Source organism: Hydra viridissima, unplaced genomic scaffold (genome assembly GCF_058129835.1).
Source record: "Hydra viridissima isolate aposymbiotic clone 2 unplaced genomic scaffold, HvirCarnegie_v1 scaffold_16, whole genome shotgun sequence".
Classification (NCBI taxonomy): Eukaryota; Metazoa; Cnidaria; class Hydrozoa; order Anthoathecata; family Hydridae; genus Hydra; species Hydra viridissima.
This window is the reverse complement of record NW_028324315.1, coordinates 7,990,131-8,010,651: the sequence shown is the minus strand read 5'-3', so window position 1 is coordinate 8,010,651 and position 20,521 is coordinate 7,990,131. Positions and strand designations below refer to the sequence as shown.

At 27.0% G+C, this 20,521-nt stretch overlaps 2 protein-coding genes and 2 pseudogenes across 3 annotated transcripts; 1 reads left to right on the top strand and 3 right to left on the bottom strand.

Annotated features, from left to right (window-relative positions):
• Nucleotides 1–2,849: 2,849 nt before the first annotated feature.
• Nucleotides 2,850–5,879, bottom strand: LOC149877890 (uncharacterized; annotated as a pseudogene).
• Nucleotides 5,880–8,604: 2,725 nt separating this feature from the next.
• Nucleotides 8,605–12,477, bottom strand: LOC149877889 (uncharacterized; annotated as a pseudogene). The gene is made up of 3 exons (XR_016447833.1): nt 10,120–12,477; nt 9,337–9,981; nt 8,605–8,703 (listed from the first exon to the last, which is right to left on the bottom strand). The product of XR_016447833.1 is annotated as an uncharacterized LOC149877889 (transcript).
• A 6-nt stretch (nt 12,478–12,483) lies between these two features.
• Nucleotides 12,484–16,683, bottom strand: LOC149877888 (uncharacterized). The gene is made up of 8 exons (XM_090073753.1): nt 15,959–16,683; nt 15,523–15,579; nt 15,121–15,156; nt 14,981–15,013; nt 13,863–13,891; nt 12,882–12,977; nt 12,683–12,778; nt 12,484–12,579 (listed from the first exon to the last, which is right to left on the bottom strand). Exons 1-6 carry the CDS (start codon nt 16,063–16,065, stop codon nt 12,883–12,885), a joined length of 357 nt encoding a protein of 118 aa, XP_089929879.1. The 5' UTR covers nt 16,066–16,683; the 3' UTR covers nt 12,484–12,579; nt 12,683–12,778; nt 12,882.
• A 100-nt stretch (nt 16,684–16,783) lies between these two features.
• Nucleotides 16,784–20,127, top strand: LOC145188303 (uncharacterized). Its single transcript, XM_080064887.2, has 2 exons — nt 16,784–17,316; nt 17,443–20,127. The coding sequence occupies exons 1-2, from the start codon at nt 17,046–17,048 to the stop codon at nt 19,689–19,691; spliced, it is 2,520 nt and encodes an 839-aa protein (XP_079921013.2). The 5' UTR covers nt 16,784–17,045; the 3' UTR covers nt 19,692–20,127.
• The last annotated feature ends 394 nt before the right edge of the window (nt 20,128–20,521 follow it).

Below are 20,521 nucleotides of genomic sequence, written 5' to 3'. Positions count from 1 at the left end.
CTTAAATGCTTTGACAGTTGTTGACAAGGGGGAGAGTAGTAGGTCAAGAAAAGTGGACGTCAACAGTTTTACTTTTTTTAATAAATTTATTTACTTAAAAAAAAGTAATTTGAAGCAGCGTTAGTAGTCGTTTGTAACGTAGTGTTTGGAGGGTAAGAGGTAATCAAATGTTGTGTCTCTTGAAGTTTGGTGAGGAGGAGGTGGGGGGGGGGTTGACGTAATTAATAAACAGCCTCATAGTTGTGTCTGGCATTTATTTTCTCTGTCACCAAAAACACAGGAATAAATTATATAAATTAATAGTGAATAATATGTAATAATAATAAAGTAAAAATATGTTTATTTGAATTTGACGTTTTGCATGTTTGAATATATCACAATCTATCTAATTTTCTGTATATGTTAATTTTCCATTTATGTATCAATATATGTATTTTGGTTTTTGAGTCCTCAAAAACTCTTCAAAACAGGCCTTATCCCCAATAGTACAATAACAATTTGCCAGAAACCCAAATAGTACAGACTAACAATTTGTCAAAGCAAGGGAAATTCTTTAATTTGTCGGATACAGATGATCTATCAAGGGATAATTTTTGGATTCAATAGTTTGTTACCGAGTAGGCCCTTAATTTAATATTTGCACCACACAGTTTTATTAAAGTGTCATTCCTCTTTTAAACAGCCTCCCTAAATTACTTATGTTTTTAAACAACGTGCTGAGTTAAATATATAGATTTATAAATCAAAGTATTCAAAAACGAGTGGGGAGGAATAACCCTTTGGATTCACCCTTGTGAGAGGGATCATCCTTTTAAAATTAATGTTTTAAATTAGTTTAATTTTTCAAAAATTAAATTAGTGGTCCTCAAATAAAATAATGCCTGCTCTGTAAAAAGGTTGGATTTCTCTGGTTTAGGAACCCTTTTTTTTTGTTTGCCTTTTTTTTTTTAATAGTATATAAAGTTGCTTTGTTTTTAGTAGTATATATTTTGCTTTTGAATAAAATAAAGGTTTCACGTTAAAACAATATAAATAAATAAGACAATTTAAAAAACAGATCGGGACACAAAGAAAGTATGGGTAATGCAATACCATCTCAATCTTTTCATAGAGTTTCTTAAAAAATATAGATTGTCAAAAAGTTCTAATAGACTGCAGATATAAGTAAGATGTTAAATTTCCAATTTAAACACTCAAAGATTTAAAATATATTAACCAATACATAAATAACTAAAAGAGAGCTTTAAACTTTGATGTGTTTAATGATTTTAAGATTTTATCATTATATTTTAATTAGCTTTTTTTTTTTTTAAAAAATAATTACATTTTTTAATGTTTAATTAAAGTTTATTTTCTGTAAACCAATCACTTATCTTTTATTCAATTCAAAGTTTATGTAAGCATAAAATTGCTTGATATTATGGTTGGAAAGTAAAAAAAATTTCATCATCTGCAAGCATAATTGGGTTTAATTTGGCTGATGCATTTCTCAAGTTGTTTATATAATCTAAGAATAAGAGAGGGCCTATTATTGATCCTTGTGTTACTCCACACGGGATTTTAAGTATTTCGAACTCCTAGTTTTGAACATATTGTTTTCTAATACTAGGATAACTATTAATGCAAATGTAGTTCTTATTTATTACCCCATAATACTTTAACTTTTCTAACAAAATGCAACGATCAACGGTGTCAAAAGCTTTAGTTAGATCATTAAATATACTTAAGGTAAATTTGTTTTTATTCTCGGCCTTTGCTGAAGGCCAAACGAGAAAAAAAAAAAAAGAAAAAGAGTAAACAAAAATGGCAGAATCGATGTTTGTTAAATTACTCTTTACAAATCTCCAAGCACTCTTGAAAAAACCATAAGATAACTATGATAACTGTGTAAGAACTATAAATTTAGGGGTATTTAAAAATTAAAATTCGGGGGTAAGAATGCAGTAGGTACTTAAAAAGTGCCTATTACATTCTAAAATATCCTCAAATCTCTAAATTCCGACTGGAAAGTCCGAATTCCGACTATACTTCTAAACAACGAACTATAAGTTGAATCCGCCAGGAAAAAATGTGTGGGCCGATATTTCAAAAACCAATATGATGATATTTGTTTTAAAACAAAATATGTTTCTCCCGTATATATATAAAATATTAAACGAATTAAAAATTTGTACACTTTATAAATCTTTTTAAGTTTTTAATAATAAACTTTATTTTATTGTTTCAATTTATAAAATTGCTTAAATAATGAAATAAAAAAAAGGTTTATATCAGGTAAAAAATAAAAGTTAAATAAAATACTGTTAGGGTAACTACACCTCTACATAGGAATATATTTTAGTGATTAAAAGAAATAAGGAATACTTTTAAAATCATAAAACAGAAACTTTAACTCAATTAATAAATGTTAACAAAGAAATAAAAACATAAGTGTCAATGAATAGCTTTTAACTTAACAAGACAACTTTAAAATTTTCAGAGACGGTTTTTATTTGATTCTGGTGTGGAAAGTGTGAAAGTATATTATTATGATGTCGTTCCATGTCAAAAGAGTAACGCTCCGATATAAGCATAAAAGTGTTGCACAGAAATGTCCAACAAACTTTATTTTTAATAGAGTTAAAGAGCACAAGTGTGAAGAAAACACATTGAACAGTATTATTAAAAGGAATTTTAACTCACCTCTATGGACTGATTTTAGATATTGACCAAACCTTTCAAAATAAAACATTTTTCTGGTTAAAATTTCATTTTAGTTAAGCAAATCATCATTAGGAGACACAGATCCGGCAATATAAACAAAAGACGTCTTTCATTGAATAGTTATACATTTTTTTAGTTTTGTCAAATTATCTCAGGTGAAGATTCATCAAATAAAAATTCACAAAATTGGCAAGAATGTCCTGCATCAGGAGCTGACTCATTAATGTTATATGACAACAAAAGTGAAGTTTTAGAATTATTGAACTACTCAATTATTTGTTAGACGCTTAAAAAATATGTGCCACCATCTTAACTTGCTAAATTCTTTTTCAAGTGGGTCTGTAAAAAATTTTCCTAACGTAACATATTTGTGTGTTTCTCTTAATAGTGTTTTTTTCAGCTCAACAATTCCTTTACATGTATGATTTATGGAATGTCCTGTATCATGTGTTAATTGTTTTATACGCTTCCCCTGATTACTTGTCATACGAAATCCCATTTCTTCAAAATCCCAAATAAATTTTAATTAATCATCGTTTGGATCTTGGATAACAGCTTGTCGATCATCATTAAACCTATAATTCACACCCACACTTTAAAACATTTTACATTTAACATTTTCCACCATGTAACAACAAGTTTAATAAAATCAGCAGTCTCATTTATGCTTAAGATGTTGGAGGTTTCAGGATGATTAAGTAGAGCGCTTTGTTTTTTTCAAAAAACACTTTTAGAATGAAGTTTTTGTTTAACCAAGTCTTTCAAAATGACTTGGTCAAACAAAAACTTCATTTAAATCAGAAAGTTTCGCTAGACTATAAGATTTAGCTTCAAAAGGTATTACTAAATGACTCCAACAAGCTTTTTTCTTAACACAATTTTCATAAAAAACTAGTTCTCCTTTTTTTTCTGTGAGCCAATTGTTTTGGATGTTTTTGATTAAGTGGACAAATAGCAAAAAAGTTCCAATGGTGGTTAATCAAGATTTTTCAGGAAATGAGTCAAATTTTTTGAAAAATGCTTCATTACTCAACGCCGTTAATGCAAGTTCTCAAACTTTTTCGACTTGTTTGTTCTCGGTGGTAACAAACATGTTTTTTTTTCCGGTCTGCAACATTTGTTTATAAACAATATGATATGTTAAGTTTTAAAAGATATGTTTTAAACAATATCTATAGATATTGTTTAAAACTTAATATATTTTTTGCGATGGAGTAAGAAAATATGTATACATATTTTCTACAAAAAAATAAAAAAATATATATATTCAAATAAAATATATATTAATCTATGGTAATTTAAAGACCGGAATTTTAGTTGAATAGTTTTATGGCATTATAAAATAGGGGTGGTTCATATCACTGTAAAGTTTATATTTTGAGCTTAGACTTTTAAATAAATCTTAAGAGGTTTAACTTTAAAAGTCTAACTAGTCGTATGTCAATTTGTGTGTTCATCACTCATATTAATAAAAACTTTCATATAAAATGGAAAAAACAGATTTTAAATTTGAAATAACTAATTATTTTCAACTTTTAAATATGTTTGCAGACATATGACTGAAATTAAACATATAACTTAAAACTTGTTTGAAAAAGTTGTTTTTTTAATTTAATGTTATCTTCATTTTAATTTCATATTAATTTTATCTTCATTGAGAGCAGCACCATTTTATACCAAAAATTGTTCATCAACCATAAAGCAAAATTTTATATCTAAACTTGAGTAATTTAAGGTGGTACCAGGGTAAAAAAAGGCTATTTTTGATAAAATTTTGAAAAATACCAATATTAATGTTTTGAATTCTTACATCTACCTATTTCAATGTGCGTTTTGCAAAAAGTCAAAAGTCTTCTTAATTTTAATCAAGTTTGCCCTTTTTTTAAAGAGCAGTTTGGTTCTTGCTTCATAGCAACGACCTTAGCAACGCTTTTTCTCCAACATCTCCTTAACCAAAAAAGCGATTAACTTTAAATTTTTGCTAAACAAAGCTCAAGACATTTGGCTTCTCCTTAAATGTTATTTAAAGCTTTAAGCTGTACGTTGAAACGACTAAAATTGTTCTCAAAGTAGAGCTCCTGAAGGACGGTAGTTACTTTTTTGTCAGTCTTCCTTCAGTTTAAATTGAATTATAATTAAAGATTTTTTAGTGTTTTTATTTATAAATGGGTTCTGCAAGCAGATATAAATTCTCTAAAGGTAAAAAAAGAAAGATTTTTAGAGGAAAAGTTACAAGAAATAATGGTAATACAGCATTGAATATTACAAAAAATTTAAATATTGAAAATAAAGATATTCATCGTGTTAAACAATCGGACCATATTACGGAAGACTGTGTTAAAAAAAGATGTAAAAAGCTCAGAGCCATGAGAAAAGGGTATAATGATAAAGATAAATTAGAAGAGGGAGAGACATATGGTTATGGTCATTATTAAATAGTTTGTGTTACCATATAATTAGAATATATAACTTTTTAAAACTTATTTTAGCTTTTCTGCGACTTTTTTTTTCTCGCAAAATCTCAATTTTTCAGAAAAAAAAACTTTTTATAGAAAATAGATAATGGGCTAAAAATTTGCAGGTTTAAAGATGAACATATTAGAAATGTTGTCTATGAAGCAAAATTTTTTTATTTTTTTTTTAAAACTTATTTTTATCATGCTTTGGGTCCCAAACTTCCCTTAATTTTTATATTTTAAAGTTCAAATGTCAACCTGGTAAAATTAAAAATGTTTTAAAAAATTCTATTTCATAGACAACATTATAAATATATTAAAGAATTCATGTTCAAAATTTCAAACACTTTTGACACTTTTTGAGTTATATTAGATGAAAGAATAGGCAGTTTTGGGGGTAAAATAACACTAATTATGCTCATAATTAATGACGTCATCACAATATTTTTGGTACTGTTTTAATTTTTTTTTTTGATTATTAATAGAAAAAAGCTAAAGTCTATTAATAGTTTTCAATTTTTTGTTAAAAAGTTGCCTTTACCCTGGTACCACCTTAAAAATTCAAAATTCGCGTATTTTCCAGAACATGCATTTAAGGCGTTGAGTAGTTCGATTTCCATCACATACAATTACCTTTGCGTTGCCATTAGACTCTCTGACCGTTTTTACTGTCAAATAAATTTAATCATATAAAAAATGAGAATCTAATTTATTTTCACAAGAAATTTAGGTCTACCATTATTTTGGCAATGAAGATTCGGGAAGTAGACGCTTGTCCAAAATTATTGGACTTCTCGATCACTTGAATAATACAATGGATAGCATTTTAATCGATGAACCAATGATGCTTTGAAAGGGACGTCTTGTATTCAGGCAATATGTAAAAAATACAAGAAAAAAAAGACAAGAGTATGGTATCAAATTTTTATTCGTTCCCGGAATTTTTAAATTAAAAACTTATTTGTAATCTATTCTGAAAATCAACTAAGAAGCTATGAAAAAGAAATGAATAGACAAAGCCAATTATGCACAAATATAATTTGTAATATGTTAGAACGACTAAACTACGAGTAAACTCGTAAACATCTCCGAGTAAACTCGTAGTTGGCAAACGCACGATGCCGGCTTACTACGAGTATTCTTGTAGTAAGCAAATAAATGACACCGACTTATTACTAGTATACTCGTAGTTGGCAGCAAACAGGTTAAGGACCCGGCCGTTTTAAAATTTCAAATTTTTTTAAACTATTAACGCATGCGTATCTAAACATGGCACCTTTATTTAATTTCAAAATAACCATAGGCCTATTTAAATTCTCAAAAATTAAACAAAAACTGTATGATAAATACTTAAAATTATAAAAATCTATTTGAAAAAACCAAAATACACTTTAAAAAAAATTTTTTACGAAAAAATTATTAGAAAAAACAATTAAAAACACTAAAAAATTGTGGCATGTTATTGATGAAATAATTGGAAAAAACAAAAGTATAAAAAATATTCTTCCAAAAAAACTTTTGATTAATAAAAAGCTAGTTTATCAAAACTTTTGTCAGATTCTTTGATAATATAGAGCCGAACTTGTTAAAACAGTTCCGCTCAACAATTTGATTTTTATTTAAAAAGATATAGTACGCATATGGACGAATCTAATCTTAAAGTTTGCGAATTGCTATTAATAGTCTTAAAAAAAAAGCGCATGTTTTGATAAAATCAGCGCAAATGTTGTAATATCTGTACTTGATGACAGTGAAACATCTTCATTACATATCTTTAAACTTCCTTTAAAATTAGGTGTCGTTCCGAATAAGTTAAAAACTGTCTGAATCACACCAATTTATAAGAGTGGAGATGCCTCTAACATTTAAAACTACAGACCAATTTCTATCTTGCCTTGTTTCTCAAAGATTTTTGAGCGTATACTGTATTTATCAAAAAAAAGCATTTTTTTGAACCCGAAACTGAAAAAAAAAGCTCGATTCTAGGACTATTGTTGTTTCTAATGTAGATAAATGGTTTTTATTTATCATCAAATCTTATAAACTTTATTCTAATTGCAGATGACTATAAATACTTTTTTAAACATTTAAACGAACATTTAGATAAAGTTAATTAGTGGTTTGTAATTAACAAACTTTCTCCTAATGCTGATAAAACTAAATTTATTTTGTCATTTTGTTCCTGACATTGAGTAAAACATCATCTCTAGATTATTTTTTTTCCTTTTTAGATACATAAAAATAAGGATTTGATAAATTTTTTACGTAAAAAATATTTTAATATTATTTTTGAAAAGATCTTTCAAATGGGTGAATCGACCTGCATTCGAAATAATTCTACCAGCACGTTCAACTTAGTAGTCATTTAATCTTCTATACATTAGAGCTGCATCAAGATATGTTAGCATAGTTTTAGCGTGTTTAAAATGTCTACTTTGTTTTATTTGTTTTCAAGGATAGTTTATTTGTCTTAAACCATTCCGTTTGATTTGAAAGCTTTGTTAATTATTTTAGACACATTTGGAAAACCAAAGAGTTAAGTATACATAATTCGCTCTAAAATTTTAAAGAAACAAAGGAGATTTTAAATTGGTCTACAGTTTACAGAATTTAAAAACAGATCGGATTATATCCAATTTAATGTTTATCAAATATATAATCTCTTAAAAGAGTTCCGAATATTTATGGTGTCTTTAAATAGAAGCCATCTCAGGTAAAAAAAAAATAGTCATCGAGCTTAATCACAACTTGCGGTTTATACTTATAAATAACAAAATCCTGACAAATACTCACGACTAATTTATTTAATTATATGTTACTTTGATAATTTCCAATAAAAGATTGCGCAGTATTGGTTATAAGGAGGATTGAAAGTTTTTTTCAATTTTTCTTTTTGTTTAAAAAAATTGGATTAAGCTACAAAAAAAAACAAAAAAAAAACAAAACACTGGTATGATTTCGCAAAGTGCACTAAAAGACCGCGAGATTTTATGTCGACTCAATCAAATGAAATTTTTTTTATTCAAGAGTAGTTGTCTTATTTGTCTTTACTATTAAATCAAATTGAGGTGCATAATTCACAAAACATTATAAAAAGCACATTAAAAGAAAGGCGATAAAATATTTATTTAGATGATATCAAACAACTTTATTACCTTTATTTTATTTCCTTCCTTCCCCAATACAAAACGCTACGCTATAAAAGACTTCCCTCAATACAAACGCTACCTAGTTTTTTTTTTAATAACTTAATTTATTTTAAAAACTAATATTGTTAACGTAACCCTTTTTTGACCTCCCCCTGTCGAATATTGTCAAAATATTTCAGACCTCGCCTCCTGCCTATTTTGTTGTCATTACTAAGGGACAGCTTCAAATTAAAATATCTTCGTCAATGAAGTTTTTACATTTTTTAAAAGTGGATTCAAAAACAACTTTAAAAAAATCTTTCTAAAAATTTCTTTCAGTTAAACAATAAAAACAAAACATCAGGTAATCGAAACTTTGAATTTGAACAAATTATTAATGACATACGTATGACAACCTAAAAATAAAATAAAGTATTATTAAAATAATAATGCAAAGTATACTGAGTTACAAAAACTAATACCAAACACACTTTGGTAATTATTAAACCATGACTAAATTAAAATTTTATGTAATAACAATTCTTTTTTGGTGACATCTCAACTTTTTCAATAGGCCGGGTGAATAAAAATGAGCAAATGCTTTTACTCAGTAATTGGTCAGTTTTACGTGAATAAAAATTTCAACAATTTTTCTTAAGTTTTTATTCACGTAAAATTGAGCAGTTACTGACTAAATTGCTTATTTTTGCGTGAACAAAAATATGAGGAAAACTTGTAAAGTTTTTATTCAAGTAAAGCTGACCAATGACTGAGTAAAAGCAATTGCCCATTTTTATTCACCCGGCCTAATGTACTAAGTATTTTTTTTTTTTTGTTTAAAATTTTTTTTCCAATTCTTTTAAATTTAAACATATTCATAGTTTTTAATGATTTTTTTAATATTGTACTTGTTTTTTAAATACTTTTAATGTTGATTTTGACTTTAGAAACTATAAATTTTAATTTTGCACTGAGAAAAATCAAATAAAAGTTAAAATAAAAAATTTCTTTGTTTTGTCATTTAAAACAATAAATATAATAAAACATACTTAATTTTTCCTTGCCCATTTTGCAGATAGCACCAGGTTTCTGTAATTATTGTAAGCATTTCAACAACTGATTTAAGTATATGCACACACATAAATACACAGTTATGGTAGGGGTAGCCATTTTAAGAGAATTTTAAAGAGTATTTAAAAAGAGTATTTCGAAGAGTATGCAGCTTTAAATAAAAAAGAACCAACAAAAAAATGAGACAATAAACTTAACTTTATTGAATATTTATTGAAACAAGAAAATTTATGTATTTTAAAAATTTAATTTTTATGATTAATGTAACTCTTTAATAATTCCCAAAACCTCAGTTGATTTATATTTTTTAACCTTACCAAATAGTTGGTTCTATTTTATTCAAACTTTTGAAAAAAGTTTATTTATAAATATAAACTGATAAAAATATATTCTAATCATAACTGCTATAAAAACGTTGCGCTACTTTAACTTCTTTCATGGTTAATACGTGTTCTAATCTGGGTAACTGTAAAATTTTCTAATAAACTAGTGTTTTGAAGAACATCTACTATTCGAGTTCGAGAAAGAGGTCCTCCCAAAATTAGATCTTTCCCATGGATTTTTAAATCATTTAGTTGCTCTGCTGACCAGCTTTTCCTATCATAACTCAAATGCCTTTTTGTCTAAATTAAATACTATATATCTATATATTCATATATTCATATATATCTTTATATTCATATATAAACATATATATATATATATATATATATATTATCTAAATTAAAAAAATTAACTAAACTAAAATTTAACAAAGCAACCTTTGTGTCTACTTCTGTGCCAGTGCATTTTCTCTTGATGCTTTTTAATTTATTGTACAATTGTCTTGGAGAACAATTAAAACTATTGGATGGTGAATTAGCAAGCGAAGATCTAACTTGGCTATATGTTATATATTGATTTTCTGGGAATAGTGAACTTAACAATGAGGCCTCTTCATTACTCCATATTTTTTTAGGAGTATTAAAACTTACTTGATTAATATTGATTGGAGAATGAGGAATAAAATCAATGTTTAGTTTTGATGGTGATGTTTAAAAACTTTTTCTGATTATATCGCTTCCTTTAACAGCATGGTCCAACTGATTTTTGGTTTCATAATGGACAGCTGCAGTTTTTTTGCTATGGGCCATGGAAGCTGCCACAATACCTCTCTGGTTATAAAACAGACTACTTTCATCATTTACCATAGTCGATGTTGTTTTCCGAACTATGTTAGCTGATAATTTTTTAGGAATACAACGCCCATCAAAAATACCAGCTTTTACCCATAAGGAATTTAATCTGCCACTAATATCTCCGGGAGACATTTCGTTTCCAGACCAAGATAAAAAAACCTTATCTTACTTAATAATTGGCAACTTTTGTCTAATAAATTTAACAAATATTTCAAACCATTCGAACTCTAATGGATTTAGTGTTACTCGAACTGGACCATACTTTGCAATGGTTTTGTGATCCCAAACACTCACCACTCGAATGCCATTATCTAAAACTTTGTGTCTTGCATACTCTCATGCTCATATGAGCAGTAACACCAGATCTGTGGGCACCACAAAAATGAACAATATAAATCATATGATCCCTATATGAACAATACTCAAATTGAGATATTGGTTTAGCATTATCAATTTTTAAACTGTCTTGCAATTCTTTGGCAAATAATGCATTTTTGCTGTTTTCATATTTTTTAATTTGATCTGGTGTAACAAGCATTTCATAGTCATCCTCTGCTTTTTTATATTTTTGTAGATTAGCTTTAGCTTTATTTTTTTTTTCCAATTTTCTATGTTCATAATTGTTTTATATATATCTTCAACAGAGAGATTAGACAGCCTGTTTTTTGATGCTGAAAGAAATAAACAAAAATCTTTTAATGAATTTAAGTAGGTTTTTATTGAGCCTGCTTCTAATTTTTGCTCAACACAATACTTTTGAAGATAATGACTTCTAATGATATCCGCATCATTTTCAAAAAGTACATTAACAGATGATGTTGCATTAACAGCAAGTAAAATTCTCTTGACATCCTCTCTTACCCTCTCAAGAGATCTAGAACTACGACCTCTATCCGGACCTGTGTAAAAATTGTAAAAATCAGTTAGCAAAGTTTCAACCGATGAGTTTAATTTACCTTTTAATGACTGATTTGAAATTTCCTCTGTATCAGAAAAAACATAATCAGAGTAATTATTATTGTCATCATTATCAGTGCCAACATCATCATAATCTTCATCTAAACAATATGTACTTGGGACCTTAGATACTCTAGCTCTTAGTTGAGGCAATACAGAAACTGGAATAGTTAGATTTTCCATATTAAAATGCTGAGGTTTTTCTGTAATTAAAGATGTTGGATTATTTAAAAAATTGTCATTATTTGAAGATTCATTTTCAGAACTGTTTGATGAAACTGTGGGGTTATAGATCTCAAGAGCTTTACTGGGAGATTCAGTACTTATCTCTATTCCTTTGTATATTTTTGTACTTTTTAAAAGTGCGTAATATTCTTTTCCAGGATGAATATTATGAGCCTTACTCTTCAGATGTTCGCCAATATTTTTTGTAATTTTGTAGCAGTTGGGTACTGGACATGTTTTTTTTTTATGATAGTTTTTAAATTTTAATGGAGAAGATTTTTTTTTATAAGGTTTTCTCAGGTTAAAAAGCCCAACAACACTCTTGCTACTTGCTATAGACCAATTATGTTGCAGTGCCATATGACTAGGAAGATCCAAAGTAGATACACTACATATTATGCAGTTTTTCATATACTGATCTCTAACAACAAAAAGAAACTAAATATTTTAATATAAAAAATCTTTACAAGCTAGTTAAATCAAACAAGTAATAATCTAAACTATAAACACAAAGAACAAATACTAAAATCAATTTAAACTGTAAATATTATCTATTCTTTACTTAAATCAACCTTTCTTCAAAACTGTAGCTTCAGAAATTTTTTTTTGGCACTTCAGGAAGTGTTATAAATTCTAGAAAACTACTTTCTACACTAGATGTTAAATAAAACAAAATCATAGAAGATTATTAAATACAAAAACTAATACTTTTTCATTACTCTAACTAAAAGTGGGCAACTAATTAAAAAAAGTTTATAAACATACTTTAATATTTGAGCTTCAGAGCTAATAACTTGTGAAGCAGCAGAACCTGCAGCCAAATCTCCAAAAATTTCTTGTAATTCATTACAAGATGTTAAGCTAAAACATTAATATTAGAAAATTATTAAATACAAAAATCTATTACTTCTTCATTACTCTAACTGAAAATAGACAACTAATTAAAAAAAGTTTATAAACATACTTTAATATTTGAGCTTCAGAGCTAATAACTTGTGGAGCAGCAGAACCTGCAATCGAATCTCCAAAGGTTTCTTGTAATTCATTACAAGATGTTAAGCTAAAACATAATCATAGAAGATTATTAAATACAAAAGTCCAATACTTCTTCATTACTCTAATTGAAAATGGACAATTAATTTAAAAAGTTTATGTAAACATACTTCAATATTTGAGCTTCAGAGCTAATGACATGTAAAGCAGCAGGACTTGCAACCAAATCTTCAAAGGCTTCTTTGAACTCATTATTAGATAATAAGCTAACACAAAATCATAGAAGATTGTTAAATACAAAGGTCTATTACTTCTTCATTACTTTAATTGAAAGTGGACAACTAATTAAAAAAGTTTATGTACTTTTAGGAAAGAATTAACTTAAACTTAATGCTGAAAATTTTTTTAAACTAACTCTAACTATTTTCTTTTCAGCCATATTTCAAAACAGTGATATATCTAGATTTTTCCATTTTTTGTTATATACAGTTTTTAAGATTTGTTCTCAGAAATAAGTTATACATAATATAAAAATAACTTCTGAAAAAGCTGGAATTGTTATAGTTTCATAATAGTAGACTTACTTTTTATACTAGGTTGTAATAAATAATAAAAAATGTAAAATATTGCTCTAACTCTTCCATAATGTCACATTTAAAGACAAAAATTTAATGACAAAAATTAAATATATATATATTTTAAATATATACATTTATTTTAAATATATACATATATATATATATATATACATATATATATATATATATATATATATATATATATATATATATATATATATATATATATATATATATATATATATATATATATATATATATATATATATATATATATGTATATATTTAAAATATATTTATTTGTGAATAACTTTCATTTAGTAAGTATGTAAGTATGAGTAGAACAAAATACAAATTATTGTATGTAATTTTATAGTATCACGAGAAACAACTTTTGAAAGATTATAGCAAAAAAGCTTCTGAAATGAGATATAGCTTAAGTCCTGTTCAACTTTGGTGTCTTGCATATAAGTTTGTGTTGAAATAAAAAGAATCGCCTAACTTGTTCAATAAACTATCATCAAAATGTTTAATAGAACTTAAAAGTTTACAAAAATTACAAATACATCTTACCTTGATGAAAACTCCTTTTTTTTTGACACCTATAAATACTCAAGATAATATATTCAATCCTGATCAAATTATAAACCCAAATTAATATTTTTTGTCTTTCTTCAAGTAAAACTTGTTTTATTTCAAACTTTATTTGAAATACAAACAATACAAATATAAACTTTATATTTATATAAAATATAATAATTTTGCAACATGCGATGACAAAATAGTTATAAAAATATGTTTATAGCATAAAATTTAATATTTTGTTGATCCCCTCTTACTACTCAAAGGTACTTTTTACTACATTTAGACATTAATTACACAAAGACATTTCCGCATAATATAAATGCAATTTAACTTTCAAATAGCCTATATAATGGTCCTATATAAATCTGAGATTATTCCTGATTGTTCAAGAAGTCAATAGGTTTTTAAAGGATTTCGCGGTGTGGCATAGGGCTGCATTTGGTATAAATATAATCTTTATGTTATTTGGAAATCAATCACTCAATAGAGGTAAAAGACGAGTTTCAATGACTTTTTCTATTGGTCCTGTTTTATTATTTCATTCACAATGCACAGTAAGGTGGGTCAACCTTATGTTTTTATGTACTAAAATATTCAAAACAATAATAATTCTTTCTCTTATTAGTTTTGTCTTGTGTTGGTGCAGGGCAATTTAAATATGTTGAATTTACAAAAGACTCATCAAATTACCATAGCCAATGTGACTTCTATTTTTCTATGTTCAGAAATAATGTAGACATGAAAATTTAACACCAATTTTAGTGTTGTTTTATTACATTTTACTATTTTATTATTTTTGCTAAATGCCATGCAAACACGAGAAATGGATCATTTTAGATTTTACAACAAGAAAAAAACAACTGGTAAAACATTTTATAGAGTGCAACTTATATAAAAAAAGGGTGATTCATAAAATTTAGCTATCAAAATTTGTTGGCAGTATATAATCTCTCACCAAAACTATTATAAATTATTATTAAAGTAAAAAAAATTGATAAAACATCAAAAAAAAATTTTTAACTTTTAAACAACCACAAAAAGTAATTTAGATATTTAAATATATATATAATAGGAATAAAAAATAAAAATAAAAAAAAATCCAAAACCTTTTTAAATTCACACCCTTGTGAAGCAAATACCTGAAAAATCCAAAATCAAAATTATACTAATACTTCTGCAAATTTAAAACTTTACTAAAATACTTTTAAAATATGCTAGAAATATAAATATACTATTTATATCTCACCATTGATGGAGTGATAAAAACTTTTCTTTGCAAATCCTTTTTTTCAAAAAAAAAAAGCTATATTATATAGGTTATATAATAATTTTATCCAATTTTTATAATAATATTAAGTACAGTAAACTGCTGATTTTAAAGCAGAATTTCCAACTATAGGGATACATATAATTGAACTTGGCAAATGTTTGATTTATCGGGGGTTTGAGTTATCAAGTTATTTTATAGAAAAATGTTAGTGAGAGTTTAACAGAAATGTGATAACACTTCAAGCTACTAGAAGTTTGAGTTATCGATGGTTCAAGATATCAGGAGTTTACAGTATTGTTAATTCAAATATTGCAATATAACCTGATAATTTTAACTATACAACATATAATGTAAACCATTTAATTTAATGAAACAAACCTTTCCGTGTAAATATGCTTTAACATCATCAATAGTGAAAGGTTGCAAATACTTTTTCTAGAAATAAAAACAAAAAAGAATAATATATTTTACTGTTGTGACCAGAACCATAAAACTTGTTTTATGCGGAAGTGAGGAAACTAATTGCAATTTTATTTCAAAACGAAAAAAAGTTCAATTAAATAAGTAGTACAATTATTTTTTTAAATATTTAAACATCTTTTATATTTAGAAAACAATAAACATCTATTTAAAATTTACAAAACAATTGTTTGTTTTAAATTTTTCAATATTTTTGTGGTAAACCTGGTAATTTTTATAACTTTTGTTTTTTTGTTGTTACTTTTTTACCTAATGTCTAATGAATTTTGTTGAATATGTATTTGCAATATAAATACTTATAATAATATTTAAATATAAAAAGTAAATAATTTACATTTTTTCTCCAACATTGATTAGAGCCATCTCCATAATCATAACGAAGCTCTGTATTTTTTGGGATATACTTTTAGCAAATAACATCAGACTTTCGGGTAATTCCATATGAAATCATCCAAAAAAAAATATTTTTGACACCCTTATGTCTCAGAATTTGTTCATTTTTACCTCACTTGCAGTCCATATTAAAAAAATAATAACTGCGAAAATTTTAGTTAAAAATACACATGGGTTCCAGAGATATCATCAGTTAAAATAATGCTGACTCAGCATTTTAGTGATTATCTGAAGCGAGTACAAAGCAACTTTGACATATAGTATCTTCATAATGGCTTGGGGAAATTTCCTAAAATTTGGTACCCCAATAGATTTTAACTTGCAGAATCCAAAAAGAGCACTCTCAAGACTTGATTGTCTCAGGAAATGCCTTGTTTACCCAATTTTGTTCAAAATTATTGACTTGTAAATTCATGATTTTTGGAGGTAAAATGAAGGCTGTGGCCCAAAATCCCGAATAAAAAGTTTAATTGTATATCATTATTTTATCTTAGGTCTACTGAAAAAAATTAGGTTCATCAATTGTCTCTCTAGTACTTGATCAAAATTTGCGTTTAAAAATTGTGTCTTTATAGAAAAATTTAAATTTTTTAACGAAAGCACATGAAATGTTTTTGAAACATTTATTTGAATAAAACGTCAAATAGTGCTATTTATTGACTAGTTCAGGACATTTATAGTCACAGGTCAAGTGAGGGCCAGGGAGCCTCTGACCAATTTTGCTTTGCCCACCTCACCCCCCCCCCCAATCTCCCTGGATTTTTTTTTTTTTTTTTTTTTTTTTAAATGCGTTAAATGATAATAATTATTAAAATTCAATTTAAAAACATAATTTTTTTTAGTTTAAGTTTCAGAAACAATTTTTTTTCATTATTTCAATTCAAATCAGTGAATGCTTACCTCTTATTATATCAAAAATAAGCAAATGTTTTGTTTCCTTGTTTGTATTTTTTTAAAGAGTGATTGTGAATTTTATTGTTTTTGTATTTTTTTAGCAGATAATATTATAAGTAATAAATATATTTAATATGGAGAAATGTGACATTGGAAAAAGTCTTAACATTCATTGCCACAAAACTGGATTTTCTAGAAAACAAGGTTTTGTTCAATTCAAAGAACTTTCTTGTGAAAAACAAGAAGTAATAATATGGCGAGCAAATTTAAAGGAAAAATATTGTTCAATAAGAGTTATATGTTGCTATCATGAGCAATTCTATGGAAAATATTTTGAGAGAAAAATTACAAAGTGTTGCAATCCTTTTGGAACACACATGGAAAGTAAAAAAATTGCTATAAAAGGTAATCTAAAATTAATTACAACAGAATTTATATGGAAATTAAAATAAAAGAAAAACATTTTATTATTTATAAAAAATTTTATATTTTCAATTATTTTAAAAACTTAAAACTAAATTTTTTTCTTAGGTAATATAAAGATTTCCCTAGACTTAGCGAAATTTTTGCAACAAAATAATGTTTATGTAACCCCAGGTTGGAAACTGTGCAGTAAATGTTACAAAAAAGCAGTAGAAACAGATGGAGATTTAAATTCACAGGAGGAATGGGAATCAAAAAGTGAGAAAAAAATTAAGTTAGATACCACTATAGAATTGCTTGGAATTTCACCAGTCAAACTAAAAAGTCTTTCAAAACACAGCAAATTGCCTGCAGCAAAACAAAAGTTTGAGAACACTATTGACAGAGTTGCAAAAATGGTCTCATTAGCATATAACATTAAAGAAACTTCTTTAACATCAGAAATAAAAAGCCCCATTTCAAATAACAACATTAACAATGACCATGATCTAGACCTTTTAATGTATGAAATAAAAAAAAAAATTTCAGGAACTGACTCTTATCGCCATAAGGTGCAAATGTTAACACTCGCACCAAAATCATGGACACGTACAAAGATATCAAGCTACTTTGAAGTGTCTGAGTATCTTGTTCGAACTGCGAGAAAAGTTAAAAATGAGCATGGAATTCTCTCATTGCCCCCCAAAAAAACTGGAAACCCACTTTCACCAGAAACAGTTAATTTAGTGATTAACTTTTATCAAAGTGATGAATTTTCGAGAATGATGCCAGGAAAAAAAGATTTTGTAAGTGTTAAGAAAAACCAGCATGTTCAAAAAAGATTATTGCTACTCAATCTTAATGAATTACATGTTGCATTTAAAAAAGACTACCCTAACATCAAAGTCAGTTTGTCAAAGTTTTGTACTCTTAAACCTAAATGGTGTATTACAACTAATGCCTCAGGTACTCATAATGTATGTGTATGCATACATCACCAAAATACAAAACTTCTCATTGATGCCATTAGGTGGAATAAAAATTATAAAGATTTTATGGCATTGATTGTTTGTTCGCTTGAAAATGCAGAATGTATGCTGCATCGATGTAACCAATGCCCTGGTATTGAAGCATTAAAAAGTTTTTTAGTGCAGGAGTTTATGGACCATGAGCTCGAAGAAGATGTAGCATTCAAGCAATGGCAGAGTACCGATCGTACAACACTACTATTACAATCATTGCCACTTGATGAATTTAATGATTTATTATGTGACAGCATTGACAACCTTACCACTCATTCATATATTGCAAAAACACAAAGTAGATACTTGAAAAACTGTAAAGAAAATCTTAACCAAAACGAATGCTTAATTTTAGCAGATTTTGCTGAAAATTATCAATATGTTGTTCAGGATGAGGTTCAAAGTTATCACTGGAGTAAAAGTCAATGTTCACTTTTTACAATTGTACTTTATTTTATAGAGAAAAAAGTTCTCAAACACAAATCTTTTTGTTACCTTTCAGAAGATGTTAATCATGACACAGGATTTATTTACAAGACTCAGGAAGATATAACTAGATATATCAAAGAAAATCTACCTGATGTATCAAGTGTGAAATACTTTTCCGATGGTTGTGCAGCACAATTTAAAAATTTTAAAAACTTTATCAATCTTTGTCATCACAGTAAAGACTTTGATTTAAATGCTGAATGGGTTTTTTTTGCTACCAGTCATGGTAAATCCCCCTGTGATGGTATTGGTGGGACTGTTAAAAGAGTAGTATGCCAAGAAAGTCTAAAACAAATAACTACTGGGCAGATTTTAGATGTTAATTTAATGTACTGCTTTTGTAAAGCCAAGATAAATGGAATTTGTTTTATATTATTTTCTAAAGATGAAATCGATCAAACAGGAGCACAATTAGAAAAAAGATATTTAGGTGGAAGAACAGTTCCTGGCACAAGGACATATCATCATTTTATTCCAATTGCTTCAAACACTATAAGTTGTAAAAAAACAAGTATTGATACATGTATTGAAATATTTGATATCATTCCAAAAAGCCAACATGATAAAGAGATTTCATTAAACATTAAAAAAATGGATTATATTGCATGTTTTTATGACGGATTTTGGTGGGTAGGGATTGCTGAAGATGTAAGTGAGCTTGATATAAAAGTCAGATTTATGCATCCACATGGACCAAGTAAAAACTTCTTTTGGCCAATGAGAAATGACGAGTGTTGGGTGCTCAATTCTGAAGTTATATGTCTAATTTCTACACCCACAACAATATCAGGTCGTACGTACAACATATCTGATTTAGATTTAGAGAATATAAGCAGTTGGTTACAAAAAAAAATTAAATACATTTAAAATAATTTTGTTGTAATTTTATTTACCTATTTTGCATTTAGAATTTGTCTTTCTTTTTTTCTTTTTTTCAAATCCTTGTATGGAAGGCTGAGAAGGGTTTAAATAAATCCCACTGTCCACCTTATTATGTCAATGACTATATTAGTATTAATACCATAAGATACTGATTGTTAAATAATAACATAAAGATATTGATTGTTAAAATGTTTTAAAAAACATTTCAATATTTTTGGTTTTAAAATTTATGATTTTTAAAATCGTAAAAAGATCTAAGTTTTGAGTGCTTACTTTGAAATAAGAGGTAAATAATGAAAAAAAATTGTTTCTGAAACTTAAACTAAAAAAAAAAAATGTTTTTAAATTGAATTTTAATAATTATTTATTATATCCTTTAACGCATTTAAAAAAAAAAAAAAAAAAATCCAGGGAGATTAGGGGGGGGGGGGGCAAAGCAAAATTGGTCAGAGGCTCCCATGCCCTTACTTGGCCTGTGACTATAAATGTCCTAAACTAGTCAATAAATAGCACTATTTGACGTTTTATTCAAATAAATGTTTCAAAAACATTTCATGTGCTTTCGTTAAAAAATTTAAATTTTTCTATAAAGACACAATTTTTAAACGCAAATTTTGATCAAGTACTAGAGAGACAATTGATGAACCTAATTTTTTTCAGTAGACCTAAGATAAAATAATGATATACAATTAAACTTTTTATTCGGGATTTTGGGCCACAGCCTTCATTTTACCTCCAAAAATCATGAATTTACAAGTCAATAATTTTGAACAAAATTGGGTAAACAAGGCATTTCCTGAGACAATCAAGTCTGA

Excerpts from the sequence above, each read along its gene's own strand:
- LOC149877888 (XM_090073753.1), bottom strand. The coding sequence starts at position 16,065 with ATGGAATTACCCGAAAGTCTGATGTTATTTGCTAAAAGTATATCCCAA. Across the intron at positions 15,014-15,120 it reads TTTTTATCACTCCATCAATG|GTATTTGCTTCACAAGGGTG; the intron begins GTGAGATATAAA and ends TGGATTTTTCAG. Across the intron at positions 13,892-14,980 it reads AAGGGTGTGAATTTAAAAAG|GTGTCAAAAAAAAAGGAGTT; the intron begins GTTTTGGATTTT and ends GAGTATTTATAG.
- LOC145188303 (XM_080064887.2), top strand. The coding sequence starts at position 17,046 with ATGGAGAAATGTGACATTGGAAAAAGTCTTAACATTCATTGCCACAAA. Across the intron at positions 17,317-17,442 it reads TAAAAAAATTGCTATAAAAG|GTAATATAAAGATTTCCCTA; the intron begins GTAATCTAAAAT and ends TTTTTTTCTTAG.